We start from the raw sequence: 18,537 nt of genomic DNA, 5'->3' as shown, positions 1-18,537 counted from the left end.
CCTCAAACCTATGCTTCTGCATTTGGGAGGTTAGCGAGTGCTCTTCTGTATAAGAGCCTGAAGCTGGGTCGCTTGCAGTTTGTTTCGGCGTCGAAACTGTGTCTGCGTGTTTTTTCGGCTCCGAGGTGACTTTTTTCCTTTTCGGGGCCGAAACCTCTCGGCGTCGATCTGTTTCGGTGCCGCTGTCTCGGCGTCGAGCCGTGTCCACACCGGCATCTCGGTGTCGAGGCTTGTCTCCAGCACTTTCTCGGTCCCGAGAAGGCTGCGTGCCGGTGTCTCGACCGGAGTCGGACGATCTCGGCACTGTTTGGGCCTTTTTCGGTGCCGACGGTCGGTCACCGATTTTATGGGTTGAGCCATGGCCTGGTGGCAGTGGCGTCCCCTGGGCCTTGTAAATGTTTCTTTGTGTGGTTTTCGACGTCTTACTCACGGTTTGTGTATCGTCGAATCCTTCGGAGTCTGAGTCTTGGATCGAGAAGGTACCTTCCTCTTCCTGTTCCTCGAACTCCCGTCGGGCTGTCGGTGCGGACGCCATTTGAAGTCTTCTGGCTCGACGGTCTCGGAGTGTTTTTCGGGACCGGAACGCACGACAGGCCTCGCAGGTGTCTTCGCTGTGCTCAGGTGACAGGCACAGGTTGCAGACCAAGTGTTGGTCTGTGTAGGAGTATTTATTGTGGCATTTGGGGCAGAAACGGAACGGGGTCCGTTCCATCGGCGTTCTTCAGCACGCGGTCGGGCCGACCAGGCCCCGACGGAGGATCGAAAAAATTACCCCGAAGGGCACCGGAGCTCTTCGATCTTCGATGCGGTGTTGAATGTAAGTATGCCGATCCCGAACGCAACAATACCGACGAAAATCTTCCGAAATTAACTATTTTTTCTGTTCCGAAACTCGGAGCGACAGGAACACGTCCGAACCCGATGGCGGAAAAAAACCAATCAAGGATGGAGTCGACGCCCATGCGCAATGGAGACAAAAGGAGGAGTCACTCGGTCCCGTGACTCGAAAGACTTCTTCGAAGAAAAACAACTTGTAACACTCCGGCCCAACACCAGATGGCGAGCTATTGCAGAACATGCGTATCTACAGCGACAGATGCCATCGAACACTGTATTACTTACCTATTTCAAACAAAGTACTGTTGACATATGTGAGAAATACTAATCTATTGAAGTACTTACCTGCAACTGGAATCTTGTGGTTCTAAAAATAAATTAAGAAAATCTATTTTTACAAGATAAAAACCATTGGTCTAGAGTTAAGTCATTGAGTGCGTGTGCTTCTGCTATTTTCTGTGTGTACACAACAAATTTGTTGAACCACCCTCTGATAAGCCTAACTGCTCTACCACACTACCACAAGAGAGCGCATTAGTATTATCTATTTTGGCGTCTGTTAAGCCTCAGAGGAACCCCTAGACACTCTGCACACTATGTCTCACTTTGATATAGTATATACAGAGCCAGCTTCCTACACGCGGAAAAGAAGAAACTGATGTCAGCACGGGATTATATGGACTCTGTCAAGGTCACATTCAGTGGATGACTGTTACCTGAGTCGCATGACGCTCTCTACCGACGTGCAGAGGTACTGCTGAAAAGTTTTTCTGGATCCAGTCTGGCACCTGGGGAGAATTCTAAAGTAAGGAATCTGCAGCTAGTTGTCTCTATCAGATGCAAGGGATACAAGATGCTGAAGAAGCTCAAAGATGCTGAAGAGTGAGGTTGATGGGGGGCCTTTCTGGGGCTACCCCTCAGTACACAGTCCAGGTAGAGCGACTTCGGTCACAAGGGTCGATGCCCCATGAAGTCCTCTTTTAACCAGCAAAAGTTCAGTGGTCACAGGACTACTGGTCACCGGGCACAACAAAACCTGGGGCTCCCTTTATTTTGTGATAACCCTCCTTCTAGGCGACCAAACTGCACTAGGACGACTTTGCCAGGTCCTGCAGACTCAAACTACTTTTGGATGTTGGGTCCCAGTCTACCAGGCTGCACTGTGACGAGGAGCAATGATCAGGTGATCTGGACTACTAACTTGCCCAGGCAGGCTCCTCAGCTTTTTTTGTACCCATGAGGGGAACGAGAAGTTAGCCATCTGACTCTGAGTCTCTGCTTCTGGTTGAGCTCGGGAGTCAAATTCTGAGCAAGCAGGACACCACAGGCGCAGCACTACCTTTGCTAGCCCAAAGAGCAGCAGATGCAGTTCAACTTCCGTGCAGCCTCTTCTTTGCCGGGTCCAGGGTCTGCAGGGCAGTCCTTCTTTGGTACGCTTTACCAGTCCAAACAAGAGCTGAGTTCTGGGTGTCAGGGGAGCCACCTTTATACTCCGAAAGAGCCCTTAAGGGAGGTCCCAGTTACTAGCCAATGGACTATTTGGTTCCCTCCCACTTAACTGCAACTTCCTGTGAAATTTGGCATCTAGCTATCCCAGAACGCCTGGTTTTGCTTACTGTAGGGAAATGCCGCCCTTGGCATGGGTACCCCCTAACTTTTTGTTGATGCCAGTTATGATTGAAAGTGTGCTGGGACCCTGCTAACCAGACCCCAGCACCAGTTTTCTTTCCCTAAACTGTACCTTTCTTCCCAAAATTGGCACAGCACTGGCACACATAAGTCCCTTGTAACTGGTACCCCTGGGACCAAGGGCTCTGTGGCCAGGGAAGGTCTCTAAAGGCTGCAGCATGTATTATGCCACCCTGGAGACCCCTCAGTCAGCACATGCACACTGCCTCACAGCTTGTGTGTGCTGGTGGGGAGAAAATGACATGGCATTCCCCTCAGAGTACCATGCTTTTAACCCACTGCCTGTGGCATAGTTAAGTTACCCCTCTAGCAGGCCTTACAGCCCTAAGGCAGGGTGCACTATACCACAGGTGAGGGCAGTGCTGCATGAGCACTATGCCCCTACAGTGTATAAGCAAAACCTTAGACATTGTAAGTGCAGGCTAGCCATAATGAGTATATGATCTGGGAGTCTGTCAAATACGAACTCCACAGTTCCATAATGGACACACTGAATACTGGGAAGTTTGGTATCAAACTTCTCAGCACAATAAATCCACACTGATGCCAGTGTGGGATTTATTGAAAAATGCACACAGAGGGCATCTTATAGATGCCCACTGCATGCCAGTCCGATTCCTAATGTTAGGCTGACCAGTTCCTGCCAGCCTGCCACAACCAGACGAGTTTCTGGCCACATGGGTTGAGTGCCTTTGTCACTCTGTGGCCAGGAACGAAGCGTGCACTGGATAGAGGTGCTCCTCACCTTCCAGGAACTGCAACACCATTGGCTACTGCCCCCCCAGATCTAAACACACCCCTAAATTCAGTATTTAGGGGCGGCCCTGAACCCAGGAAATCAGATTCCTGTGACCTACAACAAGAAGGACTGCTGATCTGAAAGCCCCACAGAGACGACGGAGACAACAACTGACGTGAACCCAGCTCCTACCGGCTTGTCTCCAGACTCAAAGAACCTGCACAGCGACGCATCCAGCGAGACCAGCAACCTCTGAGGACTGCTCTGCACCCAAAGGACCAAGAACCTCCGGAGAACAGCGGCACTGTTCAGAAACAGCAACAAGCTTGCAACTTTGAAACACCTTTAAAGAGACTCTCACTTCCCGTCAGAAGCGTGAGTCTTCACACTCTGCACCCTACGCCCCCTGCTCGAGTCCAGGACAACAAACACCATAGAGAGGACTCCCAGGTGACTCCAACGACGTGGACACCCTGATTCGACCCCCCTGTACCTCCCCCAGCGACACCTGCACAGAGGATCCAAAGGCTTCCCCTGACCGCGACTGCCTGGTAACAAGGGAACCAGACGCCTGGACCAAGCACTGCACCTGCAGCCCCCAGGACCGAGAGGAACGACCCACCAGTGCAGGAGTGATCAGCAGGCGGTCCTCATCCTAGCCCAGTCGGTGGCTGGCCTGAGAAGCCCCCCTGTGCCCTGCCTGCATCACCAGAGTGTCCCCCGGGTCCCTCCATTGCTTTCTATAGCAAACCTACTTTGCACACTGCACCCGGCCGCCCTTGTGCCGCTGAGGGTGTTTTGTGTGCTTGTGTCCACCCACCCCCTTGTGCTCTACAAAACCCCCCTGGTCTGCTCCCCGAGGACGCAGGTACTTACCTGCTAGCAGACTGGAACCGGAGCACCCCTAGGCACCTATAAGTTTCGGGTCCTCCTTTGACCTCTGCACCCGACCGGCCCTGTGTTGCTGGTGCTATGGCTTTGGGGTTGCCTTGCACCCCCAACGGTGGGCTGCCTATGCCCACGAAACTGACTGTGTTAAGTGCTTTACTTACCTGAGAAATCTAACCAAACTTACCTCCTCCAGGAAGAAAATATATTTTTCTATATAAAAACCTATTGGCCTGGAGTTAAGTCTGATTGTGTGTTCCTCATTTATTGCCTGTGTGTGTACAACAAATGCTTAACACTACCCTCTGATAAGTCTACTGCTCGACTACACTACCACAAAATAGAGCATTAGTATTATCTAATGTTGCCACTATCAACCTCTAAAGGGAACCCTTGGACTCTGTGCAGCTACCTGTCACTTTGAGATAGTACATACAGAGCCAACTTCCTACACTCTCAAAATGGCAAAACACTTCCCTCAGCATGTGGAACTTGGTAGCCCAGCCCAAAAGTGTGGATACCAGTGGGCTGCATGCCCTCTGGAAAATCGGTTTGTCAACTGTTTTCCCTCTCTGTCCTGGCTGCCAGCCTGTCTACATACACAACAGTGCAGCAGCTCCAACGTGTGTCTGCCAGTAGCCCTTCAACAGCAGTTTTTCCTTTGAAGGTCACCTTTTGAGCTAACACCCGCGTGACGCCTACCGCCAGCAGGTAACACTTCCGCCAATGGCAGGCCTCTATTGTTACCTTTTCTGGGAGTCTACAGCGTATCTCCCCAAGAGGGCGGAAGGCTGTCTGGTAGGATAGTCTTTGTATACAATAAACAGGTGCTGGAATCTTTGGCAACCTTCTGAAGCTGCACTTTGTCTATCAGTGACATTAGATTGTAATTAACCATTAAATCAGATTTAATACACTGATTTATTCGATACCTGGTAGTACCCACCTTGGTAGTACCAATCAGAAGTCAGCAGTTTTAGATTGTAACTCTGTACTCTCCAATAGGGCTACTAGCCTCTCAGAGTAAAAATTGCAATTTAGGGTTTTGATATTGATGTGTTTATAAAGTGCTTGAATACCCGAAGGCGTCTTGGCGCTGGCGTCCATAAATAAAAAACATATCCATATTTAGAAATGGTGGTATTAAAAAAGACAGACTAAGCTGAGAGCCATGTTTTAAGATGTTTCCTATACTGCAAGATGATGTAGGATGCTTTAAGGTATAAGGAGGGCATATGCCACAATTTTATCGTGACATCTGAACAACATCTCTCGCTCTCCTTCAGCACTCCTAATTTTAGGTCTAACCATTGATTTATTACAGCTGAGTGGAGGGTCTTCTGGGGGTGTAACAACAAAAAATCTTTTCTCTAAAAGAGTGAGCCTGTATCATGAAGTCCTTTGTAGGCCATCCATTGAGCTTTAAAAGCCACTCTTGCCAACTTAAAACCAATGAAGCTGCCTGATGATTTGGGAGACTCAGGACTGTTTTGGAATTTTCACGGGTAATCGAGAAGCAGCATTTCGGAATGTCTGCAGTTTACTCAAGTGCTTTTTTTTCGATCCTAAAATAAAGGTCATTGCATAAATGGATCTTAGTACGCACTAAGGTGGCGATTGCTGTTTTTTGTAAATCAAAAGGCATAAACAGAAGTATTTTTCAATGTTCTTAGAAAGTAAAAACATGCTGAAGTAGTCTGATAGTTCCAGAACAAAAAACTTTGGCACATCGAAAAATCTAAAGAGACAATAGGTTATCAAAGAAGGTGCCAAAGACTAATAAACAGGAATTTTCTGACTGATACTTCTAACCACACATTCCTCACCTTAAGGATACCCCCAAGCCAGGGCAATCCTGAGCATCCGCAGCAGTTACATTCATTCCATGCCTTCATATGCAGATCCAGATCGTGCTCCCCACTTTTTAAAGTCAGAGAGCTTCTTGTTCAGAATGTTTTTTTTTCTTTCAGTGTGCAAGAGTATCATGCCCCTCTGAAAACTAAGAGGCTTAAGCCCTGTAGTACTGTTGCAAACAGATGTCTGACAGACCCCCCCAAGGTGCCTCTCTGGCATTTGGGTTTGAGGTGTGATGCCAATGCCCCACAAGGAGTGTACACCAACTAATCAAAAGGAGATGCCATGCCACCTAATGCCGAAATAGGTTACAAAAGTTCCACTCCTTCTTGAAGTTAAGGGTGGGGACATTTTCCCACTCTTGGTGTCATTCCCAGGGCAGGTCTTTGTCATAATCCAAGTCTTCTAATAAGTCGAAGCCAACAGGGCAAAATGGGTTTCCACCCCATCTCACCACTCTCAGCCTGAGACGTTCTGAGGAAGAACATTAGAATGCCTCTGTCTCGTTCCTGGTCCCCTACCGAAAAGCATATTCTACAGCTGATCTTGATGTACACCTTGAGTTTCCAAGGCCATCAATGACATTGATACAGGGTGCCTGGGGCGAGGTGGTCTCATCCTCAGTCACAGTTCGCATGTGCCGGGGACGAGACCAGCTCATCCTGCACCCAGCCCGCTCCCCCGTGGGCCTCCCACCCACGCCCCCATCAGGGATGGAAGGAGAATCGCTTCTCCTTCCACCCCTCCCACCAGAGAAATGCTCACTAGACACCATTTTTTTTAATATTTATTCATGTATGAGGGGAGCGGCCCTTTTGGCAATTTACTATTGGGCCTTTTCTGCATTCCTCCCCCCCACCCCCACGCCCCCAATAGGGGCCATTACTGTTGGCCATACCTGGCCTCTCCCCCCCTCCCTCCCCTGTGGGGCAGATCAGCCGATTTTTGTAAGGCCCATCAGAGACCAGGGAAGATTTGTTTTCAAAAAAAGAAAGTGGGAGTATGGCTATACCCCCAACCCAAATAAATGGGGACAAAGTTGTTCTGCCCACCGGTAGGCAGATGGGGCAATTACCCCCGATCCACTCACATTGGCCCAGATGCTCACATTGGCCCAGCTCGTCTGCCTTTGATCCGGGCAAATGGGTGGTGGCTGTGGACCTGAAGGAGAAAACTTTCATGTACCCGCCCTGAGTAGGCCAAGAGCACCTTCAATTCGCTGTGCATTCCTTCAGCCTGAACAATGACCCTCAGGTGTTCAACAAAAGTGACAGTGGTGCCGCACCACATCTTTGAAGGCTGGGGGATTCCAGCTTCCTCCCACATTGATGACTGGCTGTTGAATGCAGGCTCGCCACAGTCAGTCGCAGACCACGTCCAGATGACTTTGTTGTAGTTCTTAATCATTGTGCTGAGTTCACACTTGACTCCTTCACAGAGACTCACTTTTATGGGAGCCATCATGGATATGGTGCAGTTCCGACTTTCTTTCCATCACAATGAGTCCAGGAGATCTAGGCTACGATAATGTTTTAGTTCAGTTCTGGCTCTCACTGAGATTGGCTTCGAAGCTTCTGGGCCTCTTGACTCATTGTCTGTGCTATGTGCCATATGCAGGTATTGCAGGGGAACCTTAAGTCTCAGGAGGCCCAGCATCAGGAGAACCTGCCTAGTCCCATCCACATTTCAGAAGAAACTAGGCAAGATCTGCAGAGGCAGATGCTCCAGCTGCAGGCCCCTCTCTCTTTCACACCCAGAGCGGACAGTGGTGATAGATGCATCGCTGCTGGGATGGGGAGATCTGGGAGAGGTGAAGATCTGGAATCTAGTTCATATGGAGAGCAGTCTTCATACTGAGAGGCTTCCTAGGTTCATCACAGAGAGGTGGTCCAGGTTTTCAAGGACAACATCAGTGCCATACGGTACAGAAGCTAGTTGAGCGGGTAGAGGTCCTGAGTCCAGAAGATACTTTATTTCTGGAGATGGCTGGAACAGATCGTTATTTTCCAGGTCATTCACTACTGTAGGAAAGTTCCTGTTTTTATGGATTCGTTACCCCCACTTTTGCCTGTTAATTTCACTGGGATCCTGCTAACCAGGACACCAGTGATTGTGCTCTCACCTCTAACTTTGGTGGTCTTGGTACTTCTTACATCCCACAATTGGCATACTGGTGTACCTCTGTAAGACCCTAGTATATCATACTTAGGTACCCAGGGCATTGGTACACCAGGGGTCCCCCATGGACTGGAGCATGTATTATGCCATGAGAGCCTGTGCACACTGTGTCTGCAGGCCTGCCATTTGCAGCCTGCATAAAAAGTGCATGATGCATGCACCCTCTTACTGCTGGCCACTATACCAAGTCACTGTAAGTCACCCCATGGTAGGCCCTTCCAGCCCTAAGGGCAGGGTGCAGTTCCCTGTATTTGTGCACCCCTGCAGGAGGAGAGGTGCCCCTACGAACTCCAGTTCCAATTTCCTGGACTTTTTAATTGCAGGGAAGACTTTTTCGCTATGTACATGCCATAGTTCACTACCTATGGTCCAGCTACATAATGGTAACTCCAAACCAGGGCATGTTTGGTATCAAACATGTCAGAATCATACCCAAATACTGATGCCAGTATTGGTGGCATGATCCCAAGCACTCTGAGGGCTCCCTTGAGGACACCTACCTCCCATCCATCCCCCCCTGCCCAGAATTGCACCAAATAGTCTTCCAGGGTCAGCGAGCAGCCCACGCTGCTGTAGCCCCTCAGACAGGATTCTGCCCTCCTGATGTTTTGCCAAGCTCAAGCAGGGGGAAGGCAGGAAAAAGGACTTCCTGTGGGAGAGGGGTGCAACCTATTCTCCCTTGGAAATAGGTGTTAGAAGGGTGGGGAAAGGTAGCCTCCCCATGCCACCGGTTTGCTTTGAAGGGCACATTTGGTGGCCTCCTTGCATACCCTGGTTTGCACCAGTCTAGGGATCCCCGGTCCCTGCTCTGGCGTGAAACTGAACAAAGGAAAGGGCAGTGACCACTCCCCTGTTCACCACCCCAAGGGTGGTGCACAGAGCTCTTCCAGGTAGTCACTTGATTCTGCCATCATGAAAACAAGACTAGCAGAGGCCCCTAGGACCATCTGACTGGTCAGGTTAGGCAGATGACGTCAGTGACCACCTCTGATAAGTGGTCACCTTGCAAAGTGACCAAGCCCCTTTTTGGGATATTTAAGGACTCTCTTGCGGGCGGGTCCCCAGATTCAGCGTGCAAGACTCCACCAGGACTTCTTTGCAATTACCTCTTCTGCTCCTGGCCACTGGAACGGCTGCTGGACTTCACAAGAACCAAACAAGACTGCCGCACCAAGACGACCTCTACTTGCAACATTGTTTCCACGGCTCCTGTCAGCAACTTGCAACATTTCCACAGCTGTGCATCAACTAGGGTCAGCAAGACTTCGGTTGCACCAAAAAGGCTTCAGTTGCACCAAAAAGGCTTCAGTTGCACCAAAAAGGCTTCAGTTGCACCAAAAAGGCTTCAGTTGCACCAAAAAGGCTTCAGTTGCACCAAAAAGGCTTCAGTTGCACCAAAAAGACTTCAGTTGCACCAAAAAGACTTCAGTTGCACCAAAAAGACTTCAGTTGCACCAAAAAGCAAGAAGGAATCTCCCTTGGAGTGAAGGAGTCACTCCCCTGCACCTGCAGGCACCTAAGGCAACTACATAAAGCTGCTGGGATCTGCTGTCCTCTGGACCCAAGAAGATTCTCCAACACAGGTGGTGGTTCTGAGGGGGTCCTCTGGGTCCTCTATGCCCTCTGTCCAACCTGGGAGACGGTGAGCCCTTGCCTTTTCCTCCAAGACAGAACCCCTAAGCACCACGACTGTTGCAGCAACCAAGGCTGCTCTGAGGGATCTTCAGGCTCCAAGTATCCCCACAGCCCCTAGCACTCTACCTACCCCTACAAGGAGAGTCTCCTCTCTGCTGCTTCAACCATATGGGACTCTTCTTTAGGTGTGCTGCCTGGGCCTCACTGCAACTTACTGTGCCTGCTGCCTGTGGGTTGCTCGTGGGGGCTCAGACTGCTCCTGCTGGCTTTCCCGTCTTCTGAGGGTCAGTCCTGACTCCCTCCAAGGGTCGAGCTCCCAGGAACTTGCTGGTCCTCTTCAACTCTGCACATCGCCAACAGCTACAGTTGCATTTGCTTGTAGGCAATCCTCCTGACCAATCAGCAATTCAGCGACAGTCGAGGGGCAGCTCCTAAGTGACTTCAGGGACTCCTTTGCAGCTCCTGGTCTCTGCAGGTGGACTTCATCCACCACTGTTGAACCGGGTCAACAGAAGGGTGGGCATTGCCTCCTGCTCCACCTGGACACTCCTGCGCGGACTGGCCACCGTCACCTTCTTATGCAGGTCCTCTTCATCCAGAATCCACCGTAGGGTTCCACCGGCCTGGCCTTTGCAATATTCCCTTTACCCGTCCCCATGTTAGCCTATGGGACAACCAGGTAACTTACCTCTGCTATACTAGTCACTGGGGGTCTTCTAGATACTTACCTCTTGGGGTTCCACTCTCCCAGCATTTGGATAACTACTCCATATCCTCTGGTGGGGGACCCATTCTCGCATTTCACTTTTTTGGTATATTGTTTAGACCCCCTATAGGGCCCTTGCTATTTTATGCTATTTCCTAATACTTACCTGTATATATTTTGTGTGTACTTCCCTCCAGATGGGGGCTTGCCTATAGTAATCTAGTTTGGTGTTCCTTTAATAAAGTACCTTTATTTTTGCAACACTGTGTGATTCCTTGATTGTGGGATAAGTTACTGTGTGACTACTGTGGTATTGCAAGTGCTTCACACTCCTCCTAGATAAGTCTTGGCTGCTCACCACAGCTACCACTAAAGAGCCTTGGCTACCTAGACACTAACACTATCTAATAAGGGTTGCCTGGACCCATTATACACCATAGATGTCCACCACACATAGGGCCAGCCTCCTAAAACTACCTAGAAAGATCTCTGAATGTCAGAGCAGGCAACCTCAGCTGGTGACAAATGGCGGATCACAAATCGTGGGTACAATTGAGGAGCAACGGGAGTCTTTCAGAAAAGTGGAGAAACCTGGTTAGATCTTTTGGCCATGACAGAGAACTTGTAGTGTCAAAACTTTTGGTTGCTGGAGTTTAAGAAAGCTGTTGCTCAGAAATGCATTCCAGATAGATTAGAACACAGGATTCCTTTTATGCCTGTTCCTTGCTGCCTCTCTTGCCTACAGTTCTGAAGAAAATTGGGAACAACTGGACCCAAGGCATCCTAATGGCTCCGGATGCAGTATGCAGAGTGCAGTATCTGGAGATTCTGGACATGAGCCTCTCTCCTCCGATCAGGCTACCTCTTCGGAAGAATCTCCTGTTACAGCAGTAGGGCAGGGTCCTGCACCCAAACCTGCACTTCCTTGTACGAAAACAGGGTTGTAGTTGACTAGCTTTGATCTTCCTCTCAAAGCTGTAGATGATTATCCTGACTGCAAGGTCAAACTCTATAAAGTGTGCCTACAGTGGACTCTGGGACAATTGTGCAGCCTGGAAGGAAACCCGTATTACTAACCCGTTGCAAGCCAAACTGTTTGGATGTCCTGCTTGTATTATCTCTGGCCCACAAGGCTTTTTAGTGGGCACTACTAAAGATTATTTGTTAGCACTTTTACACGTACTGGGTAAGCCATCCTAGTACAAACCAAATGTTGAAATGAAGTTTCTAAAAGGTTTGACTAATTTTTTTCCTCCTGAGCACTTTGTGATGCTACAGTGGGACCTAAATTTGGTCCTCACTTCACTCATGCCCATGCCATTTAACCAATGCATAGCTGTCCACTACGTCTCTAAAGACCATTTCTGGTCACTGTGACTTCGGCTCGCCACATGTGAACTCCAAGCTTTCTTGGTGCAGCCTCTTACACCAACATTTTTCCTCAGACAAACTGGCACTAAGGATCTGTGCGCCCTTTTTCGCTATAAGGCATGACACTTTCCATGCTGGATGATCCATCATTCTCCCAACATACTTTGCTTTGCCTCATCCCTTGAAAAAGGAGGAAAGACTTCATTGGTTGCACCATAAAATAGCTTTAAGCTTTCATTTAAATTGCACCAAAGACCATTGAGTGGATAACATTTCTGTAGGGTTCACTGGGGCAAAGAAAGGCAAGGTAATGCAGAAAAGGACTTTGTCAAGGTCAGTCATCCTCTCCATTAAGATCTGCTATGCACTGACCAAGATGCAACTTCCGGAGGGCTTGAGAGCCCATTTTACCATGGCCAAAGCTGTTAAATTGCACTGGCATGCAAAGTGGACATCAGTGCACACATTCATAAAGCACTGCTCCCTTGACACACAGGTCCAGTGGAAAGGCTATTTCATTCAGTAGGTCCTACAGGACCTGTTGGTCTGAGTCATTTCACACCCACCACCTTTGGTACTACTTTGGTACCTAAAGAACAAGTTACTTACATTTCAAAACACTCTTCCTAGTGGATACTCTAACTCCAGATTCCACACCACCCACTTAGTTGTTGATGTTAATGTTGTGTGCTCAACCAAACTAGTCCATGCAGTTATTCCAGTTTCTTTTATGTGGATTAAATTAATAAGGGCTAGTTGTGATTATTAGCTGGGGAGGAAGTATGTGAGCTCCTGCACATGATTGGTGGGATTAATGGATGATTCATAGGAAATTAGTTATTGTTAGGTTGCAGAGACATGATCTTCAGATGAAGGAGGGATTATGATCCTGTAAATGAATTGAGGGCAATTTGCAGAAATACAATTATTGATAATAAGGCAAACATACATGCTCAGTAGTTTGTGCTGAGAGAAAGGAAGCATTCAGAGGGTGGAAAAGAAGGAGAGGGGTATCTGGGAGAGAAGAGAAAAAATGGAGCTGGGACAATCAGACTTTCTAAATTAAAGGTTCGTTTTTGATGCCAGTTTTAAGGAATTTAGAGAATATCCCTGAGAGAGCAAGCAGTTTGAGGATGCACTAGTGTAGAAAGAAACAATATTTTCTCATGAAGACTGTGCTATATTAGGTATTTTAATAGGTATTAGAATCAGACAAAACATCTTTCCGCTGCTAGGCTACTGCTAGACCACCACCAGTTCACTTGATCAGCTCGGGGTTGAAAGTGAAAAATAATGGCTGGACACATATGCTGAGAAATACCTAGCGCTATAGGCTGCACTCAGAGTAAGCATTAACTTCAAGACCATAGTAGTGTGATAATATACATGGGAAAAACACATTGAAAAGAAGATTCTGCAAATGCTGGAGTGCTGTTTTCAGTTTATCCGCAGGTTTGATTCATAGTATTAAATACAAAGCAGAGTAGGATACATTTGTATGCCTCTAGTGTGCACTGGCAGCAGACAAAGTGAAGACAACTTCCCAGACAAATTGCTAGCAACTCATTTAAACGCCAATCTCTCCTTCTCCCTCTGAAAGGCATACCCCTGCAAGCTAACAATACCTCATCTCCTCTAGCTCATATATTAATGCCACCAGTCATGTGAAAAAGCTAACACCCCCAAACCAACTAATGATCACAATTAGGTCTTCCTAATTGAATCCACCACGAAGAAACTGGAGGGAATGCCTGGAGGCAAGCACAAAGAAACTGGATTGAATGCATGAAATGATTTTGCTTGGACACACAAGACTAATCCCAAAGCCTATAATACTGGACTAACAACTGACCCTGTGAACGGAGCAGCGCTCTGCCCAGTGTAAGGTGCTTCCAAACTTGTCAGGGGTAGTAAGTGCTGTATAAATGTAATTACAATCACTACTGAGGTCATGGAACGTCAGTGGTCAAGAAAAGTACCTACACAGGAAAGTGTCAATTAACCTTTACATCCCTGGGGACCCCAAAAAAGGCCTCCAAGGAGATACTGTATTCAGTGGGCTATGTGAGGGAAAACATAACAGAGGGATGCACTGCCCACACCTGGGACTATTACCTCAATTCTGCAAGTTGCACCACTCAAGTTTCATCTTGTTGAGAAACATCACTATGCTGATCAGTTTCTCCAATACCCATTCCCCAATTCCCATTACACGTCCAATAGGAAGTACACGTACACTTCTGCTAAGAAACAACATTACTTTATGCTCACACTTCATTACAACAGAACAAACTAAATCACACTTTACAGCTAATTGTTCTGCTCCAAGATTTTGCTACTATGAATCACCTTAGTGGCATATGCATACAGTAAACATTCTGTTTTAAAATCCAATGACAAGTCAATGAGCTAAGAGGAGCAAGCAATAGCTCAGCAATTCAGCATTCTCCCACCTTTTTTATCGCGATGCTCTATATTTGCGCCTCGTTCCAAAAGGGTTTGCACCAATTCCTCATGGCCACCTGCACAGGCAAGAGTCAACGCTGTGTCATGATTACTCTCCGTCTACCATGGGAAAAACAGAAGCACATCTGTGAATTAAATGCACTATGCCCAAGTAATGTCAAATCATTTTCAAAACAGACTGAGTAAGACCTTGCTGATGAAACTGTACACAAGTCTGCTTTCAAGTAAACATTTTAGTAAGGATGTGACTAAAATGTACAAGGAGAGTTTGGGCCCTAGCAGCGGAATACTTTTTAAAATCTCAAATAGCTGACAGAGCTGCATGACTAGGAAAACAATTACTTAAGCAAAGAAGGACTTATGCCCATTACCACAGTTTTCCAAATAGGACATGTAATCAAACGGTTCCCAAGTATGAAAATGGAAGAAGATAAGATATCTTTCAATGCACTTTGTAACTTGTTCATTTACCCATCAAATATAGAGATGTGTTGAAAAATTCTGCACAGAAAAACAGTTTACTCAGCTGCAAAACAGTTTTGAACTTTGATGCTCTTCAAGACACATCTGCAGTCAATTATTCAACAATCTAGTATCTCGGTCCACAATTATATATTGTTTTTCATTATTTTTTGGGGAATCAAACTCAGACTGAGTCACAATTACTCTAGAAGAGCAACACGCTGCAAAATCATTGTAACAGGTTAGTAATCAGTTCCTTTAGCAGTGTGAATCTCGTCTGGATTCATATGCTCCTATGGAGGAGAAACTAGAAGGGGGTGTAGTGGCAAACAAATGCTTTTATACCAACTGACACTTGAGCTTCCTTGTAAGACTAAGGCCCTCATTTTGACATCCGCCCAAAAATGCCATCCCGCTATCAGGCCGCCTGTGCAGCCTGAACCCCGCCGGCCCTATTATGCCGCCCGCCCAGCGGGAAACAGGGCCTTAACTTTGCAGGCGGCTCCTAATAGAGCCGGCGGCAATGTGGCGGTGCAGCAGCAACCGACGCACACGTGCAATGGGGCTGAGCATGGGGGCCTCTGCACTGCCCATGCAAAGTGCATGGGCAGTGCAGGGGCTCCCCCGATACCCCCACTCCGCCAGCCTTTCCATGGTGGTTTTTACCGTCCTGGACAGGCTGACGGATGGGGACTCGTAATCCCCTGCCCTGGTGGATTACAACCGCCGGGAATGCCAGGCTGCTGTCTGGCACCAGCCTGGCAGCGTCAGTGGTTTGACCATGGTGGTTCCCCCGTAGTCAATGTCGAGGACGGACTGCCACTTTGGCGGTGGTCCGACCGTGAGCCTGGAGGTCATAATGACCCCCTATATGTCATCACAACAGTGTTTGGTAAAAGTATGCCTTGACGACTAAATGGATGCTGTACAGAAAGTGTAAAGTGAACTATTTATGAATGCAAGGGTCAAGTTGAAATAGACTCAGATTCCTGAATCGCCACTCCTCACCCTCATCCAGCCCAAGGGACTAAGATTTGATCTTCAAAAGTTGTCCAAGTCTGCTGAACCCCAGAGAGTCGTCAGAATGCAGCTAGATCACCAAGAAGGCAACTTACTGCCAAAAGAAGAGACCCACTAAAACAGCTGGACCGAGCGACTGGTAGCCTAGGGGCAACTGCATGTCAGTCAAAGCTGCAAGGACCCTTTTTTATATAATTTTTACCACTCTATTTCAACTACAGGTAAATAAAGTCCAAGTCTTCATAAATGTTATGGCAGTAACTGTACTGTCAGTCAAGTGGTTGTTATTTATTGTGCCATGCTGCATCTAAGCTTCTTACACCTACCCACCTTTGAGAGTGAGACTTAATGGCTCGAGTTCGACACCCCAAAAAGTAAAATGCCCAAATGAATTAAATTGGCTATTTCATTATAGTATTAGTATCGGTTGCCCAGAGACACAGTTTGTGAAAAAGACATCTGGTGAGAATACTCCATGGCCCCAAGGTGTTAAAGTGACAAGGTTAATTGCTGGGCTTCTCTGCTGAAGACAGCCCAAGGTCTAAAGTTTGGTAGCCAACCTGAAATGTTTAGTCGCTGAAAACACTACTAAGCAAAATCGCTCCAGGCTGGCATGAAGGCCTTGAGATAATCTGTTAATGTTAACCACAAAAAAAAAACGAACCAGAAGATACCCTGTCCCTTTCTCTGGTTATAGGTTCAAATCAATTAGTTCCAACCAAATGGGATTCTGATCTGTAGAATCAGCTATGTTACAGTGGAATGGTGCATTGGTGGTTTGCAATCCTGATATGAATAGTTAAAATATCTGCATTTCTCTGTTACCTCATGGGACAAAGGAGGTCTTAAGTATCGAAAGCTAGCTGTTTATGTAAGATCTCAGTGACATACTTGCGATCGCACCTGTCACAGGTTGGTTATAATGTTTGAAGTTGAAGGGTTAAACAAAATCTAACCTATGTGAAGTGCCTTAAGAGGCTGCTTACTCTTTAAAGATTTACATCGAACATCTAGCTGAAAATCCCTGACAGTCGAGAGGCTGAAATCAAGGTAACATGCAGTAGACTGGCTTTTAAATATTGTTTGTCAAGTTTTCTACTTCATGAGGTGCAAATGGTACAAAAATCACTGCAGCTCTATTCATTCCAAAGCAGCATCACTCTCCAGAAATTTAGTCAGTGCCCAAAGCAGTCAAGGAAGAATGTGTTTTTTTTACGCCACTGTACACCGAGGTTGTGCCTTCCTGGATGGCAATGGAAGTTAACGTTTTGATAATCAACATTACAAGTGGAAGGTGAAGGGCAGAGAATGGGGAAAGACGGTTGAAAGATTATTAATGGAGCTGTGTCAGATTTAAAGCACTGAAACTAATAATTAACCTCAATCATAGGGGCATGGTTGTTAAGGTATGGCTCCTCTGTGGATGTTTTCTAGAAGATAACTGGAGGCCAAAGGGTCAGACATTTGAGGATGAGGCAATGGATAAGGAATTACAGATGGCAAGTGAGGAAGGATGTACAGCTGGAAGAGGATGGGTCTTGTTAAAGCTGCAGATCTCCCTGAAACTGTTTTCTTGGTAAGGCTGGGTGCCTTTTTTAGCTTTAGGCAGAAAAAGACCTTGTGGTGGGAAGCCCTCTGCATTACCGTCTGCTACACCCTGGCCAAGAAGCAGCTCCTGGAAGATCTTAGGGTGTATTCTACCAGGACTAAAGCTGCTACCCCTGAATTGGCAAGAGGACTGCCTGTCCTTGATATCTGGAAGAATGAGACATGGGCATTGGTGCATACATTCACAAAGCATTACTGCCTTAATAGCGAGGCCCAGCGGGAACGATCCTTTGCCTACTCAATCTTGCAAGATTTCTTGGGGTTGGAGGGGGGTGTAAAAAGCTGCATGGCTTCAGCTAGCAGCATGCAGGAGCACTGCTATGACAAATCTCTAGATCCAGTCCTGTGCCTGGATAATATTCTAGGGTAAGAAAGTAGCCATCACACATTAAACAATCACTAAATAGTACAGCAAATGACCTCTCCATTTGGAGTGGACTAATGTATGGAAAATAGAAGAGCTGTAAAGGAATGGTAATGTAGAGGTTAGGAGTGGCTTGCTCCTGGACATTTGTCCTAAACCTATTAGAGCATATGCTCTGGTATCATCTAACAAACTAAAAACCAATGGATGGCCTTCTGTCCACATGCCAAAATAAGCTAATGGAGGCTAGATTATAAATATCTGTTTAACAGACAAAGCTCTCTAAGTTTGGGTGTCACTGTCTGAACAGGATTTTGTGTTAATATGTAGAACAGCCAATCATATACACAACGAGAGATAGCCATTACTTACCTAGGGAAACTGGCTAAACCACTACGCCATTACAACACTGTCCCAAAAGAGGAACTACTTAAAGAGACATGGGTTCACAACATAGAAACCATGAAACTTAATTTAAAATGTTTACAGTAATATATCACTAAAACGTTTTTTGCTTTTTTAACAATACCACTAATAAAATGAAATCTAGAATTGTCGCTCTGCATTATTAAATTGCCAAATATCTTTACAGATACTGAAATATAGCTTGTTAAAAATACATCAATGCATAATAGCGATCATCATATTCATCCAGCTGGAACTTTGCACTGTGTAAACAGTGATCTTGAGAAAATGTACTGATGCAGTAAGGCTTAGGTG

The 18,537-nt window shown here is 47.0% G+C and overlaps 1 protein-coding gene across 6 annotated transcripts in view; it reads right to left on the bottom strand.

Annotated features, from left to right (window-relative positions):
- The window catches only part of LOC138291300 (ankyrin repeat domain-containing protein 17-like), a 1,121,799-nt gene that overhangs the window by 547,563 nt on the left and 555,699 nt on the right, over positions 1–18,537 (bottom strand). For all 6 annotated transcript variants that reach the window (XM_069230308.1, XM_069230310.1, XM_069230309.1 and 3 more), the window contains exon 17: positions 14,351–14,462. In XM_069230308.1, the coding sequence (XP_069086409.1) occupies positions 14,351–14,462 (112 nt within the window). The remainder of the gene's footprint in view (positions 1–14,350; positions 14,463–18,537) is intronic.

The sequence above is a fragment of the Pleurodeles waltl genome, chromosome 1_1 (assembly GCF_031143425.1).
Source record: "Pleurodeles waltl isolate 20211129_DDA chromosome 1_1, aPleWal1.hap1.20221129, whole genome shotgun sequence".
Taxonomy (NCBI): Eukaryota; Metazoa; Chordata; class Amphibia; order Caudata; family Salamandridae; genus Pleurodeles; species Pleurodeles waltl.
The sequence above is the reverse complement of the archived record's forward strand: the minus strand, read 5'-3'. Positions and strand labels throughout refer to the sequence as shown.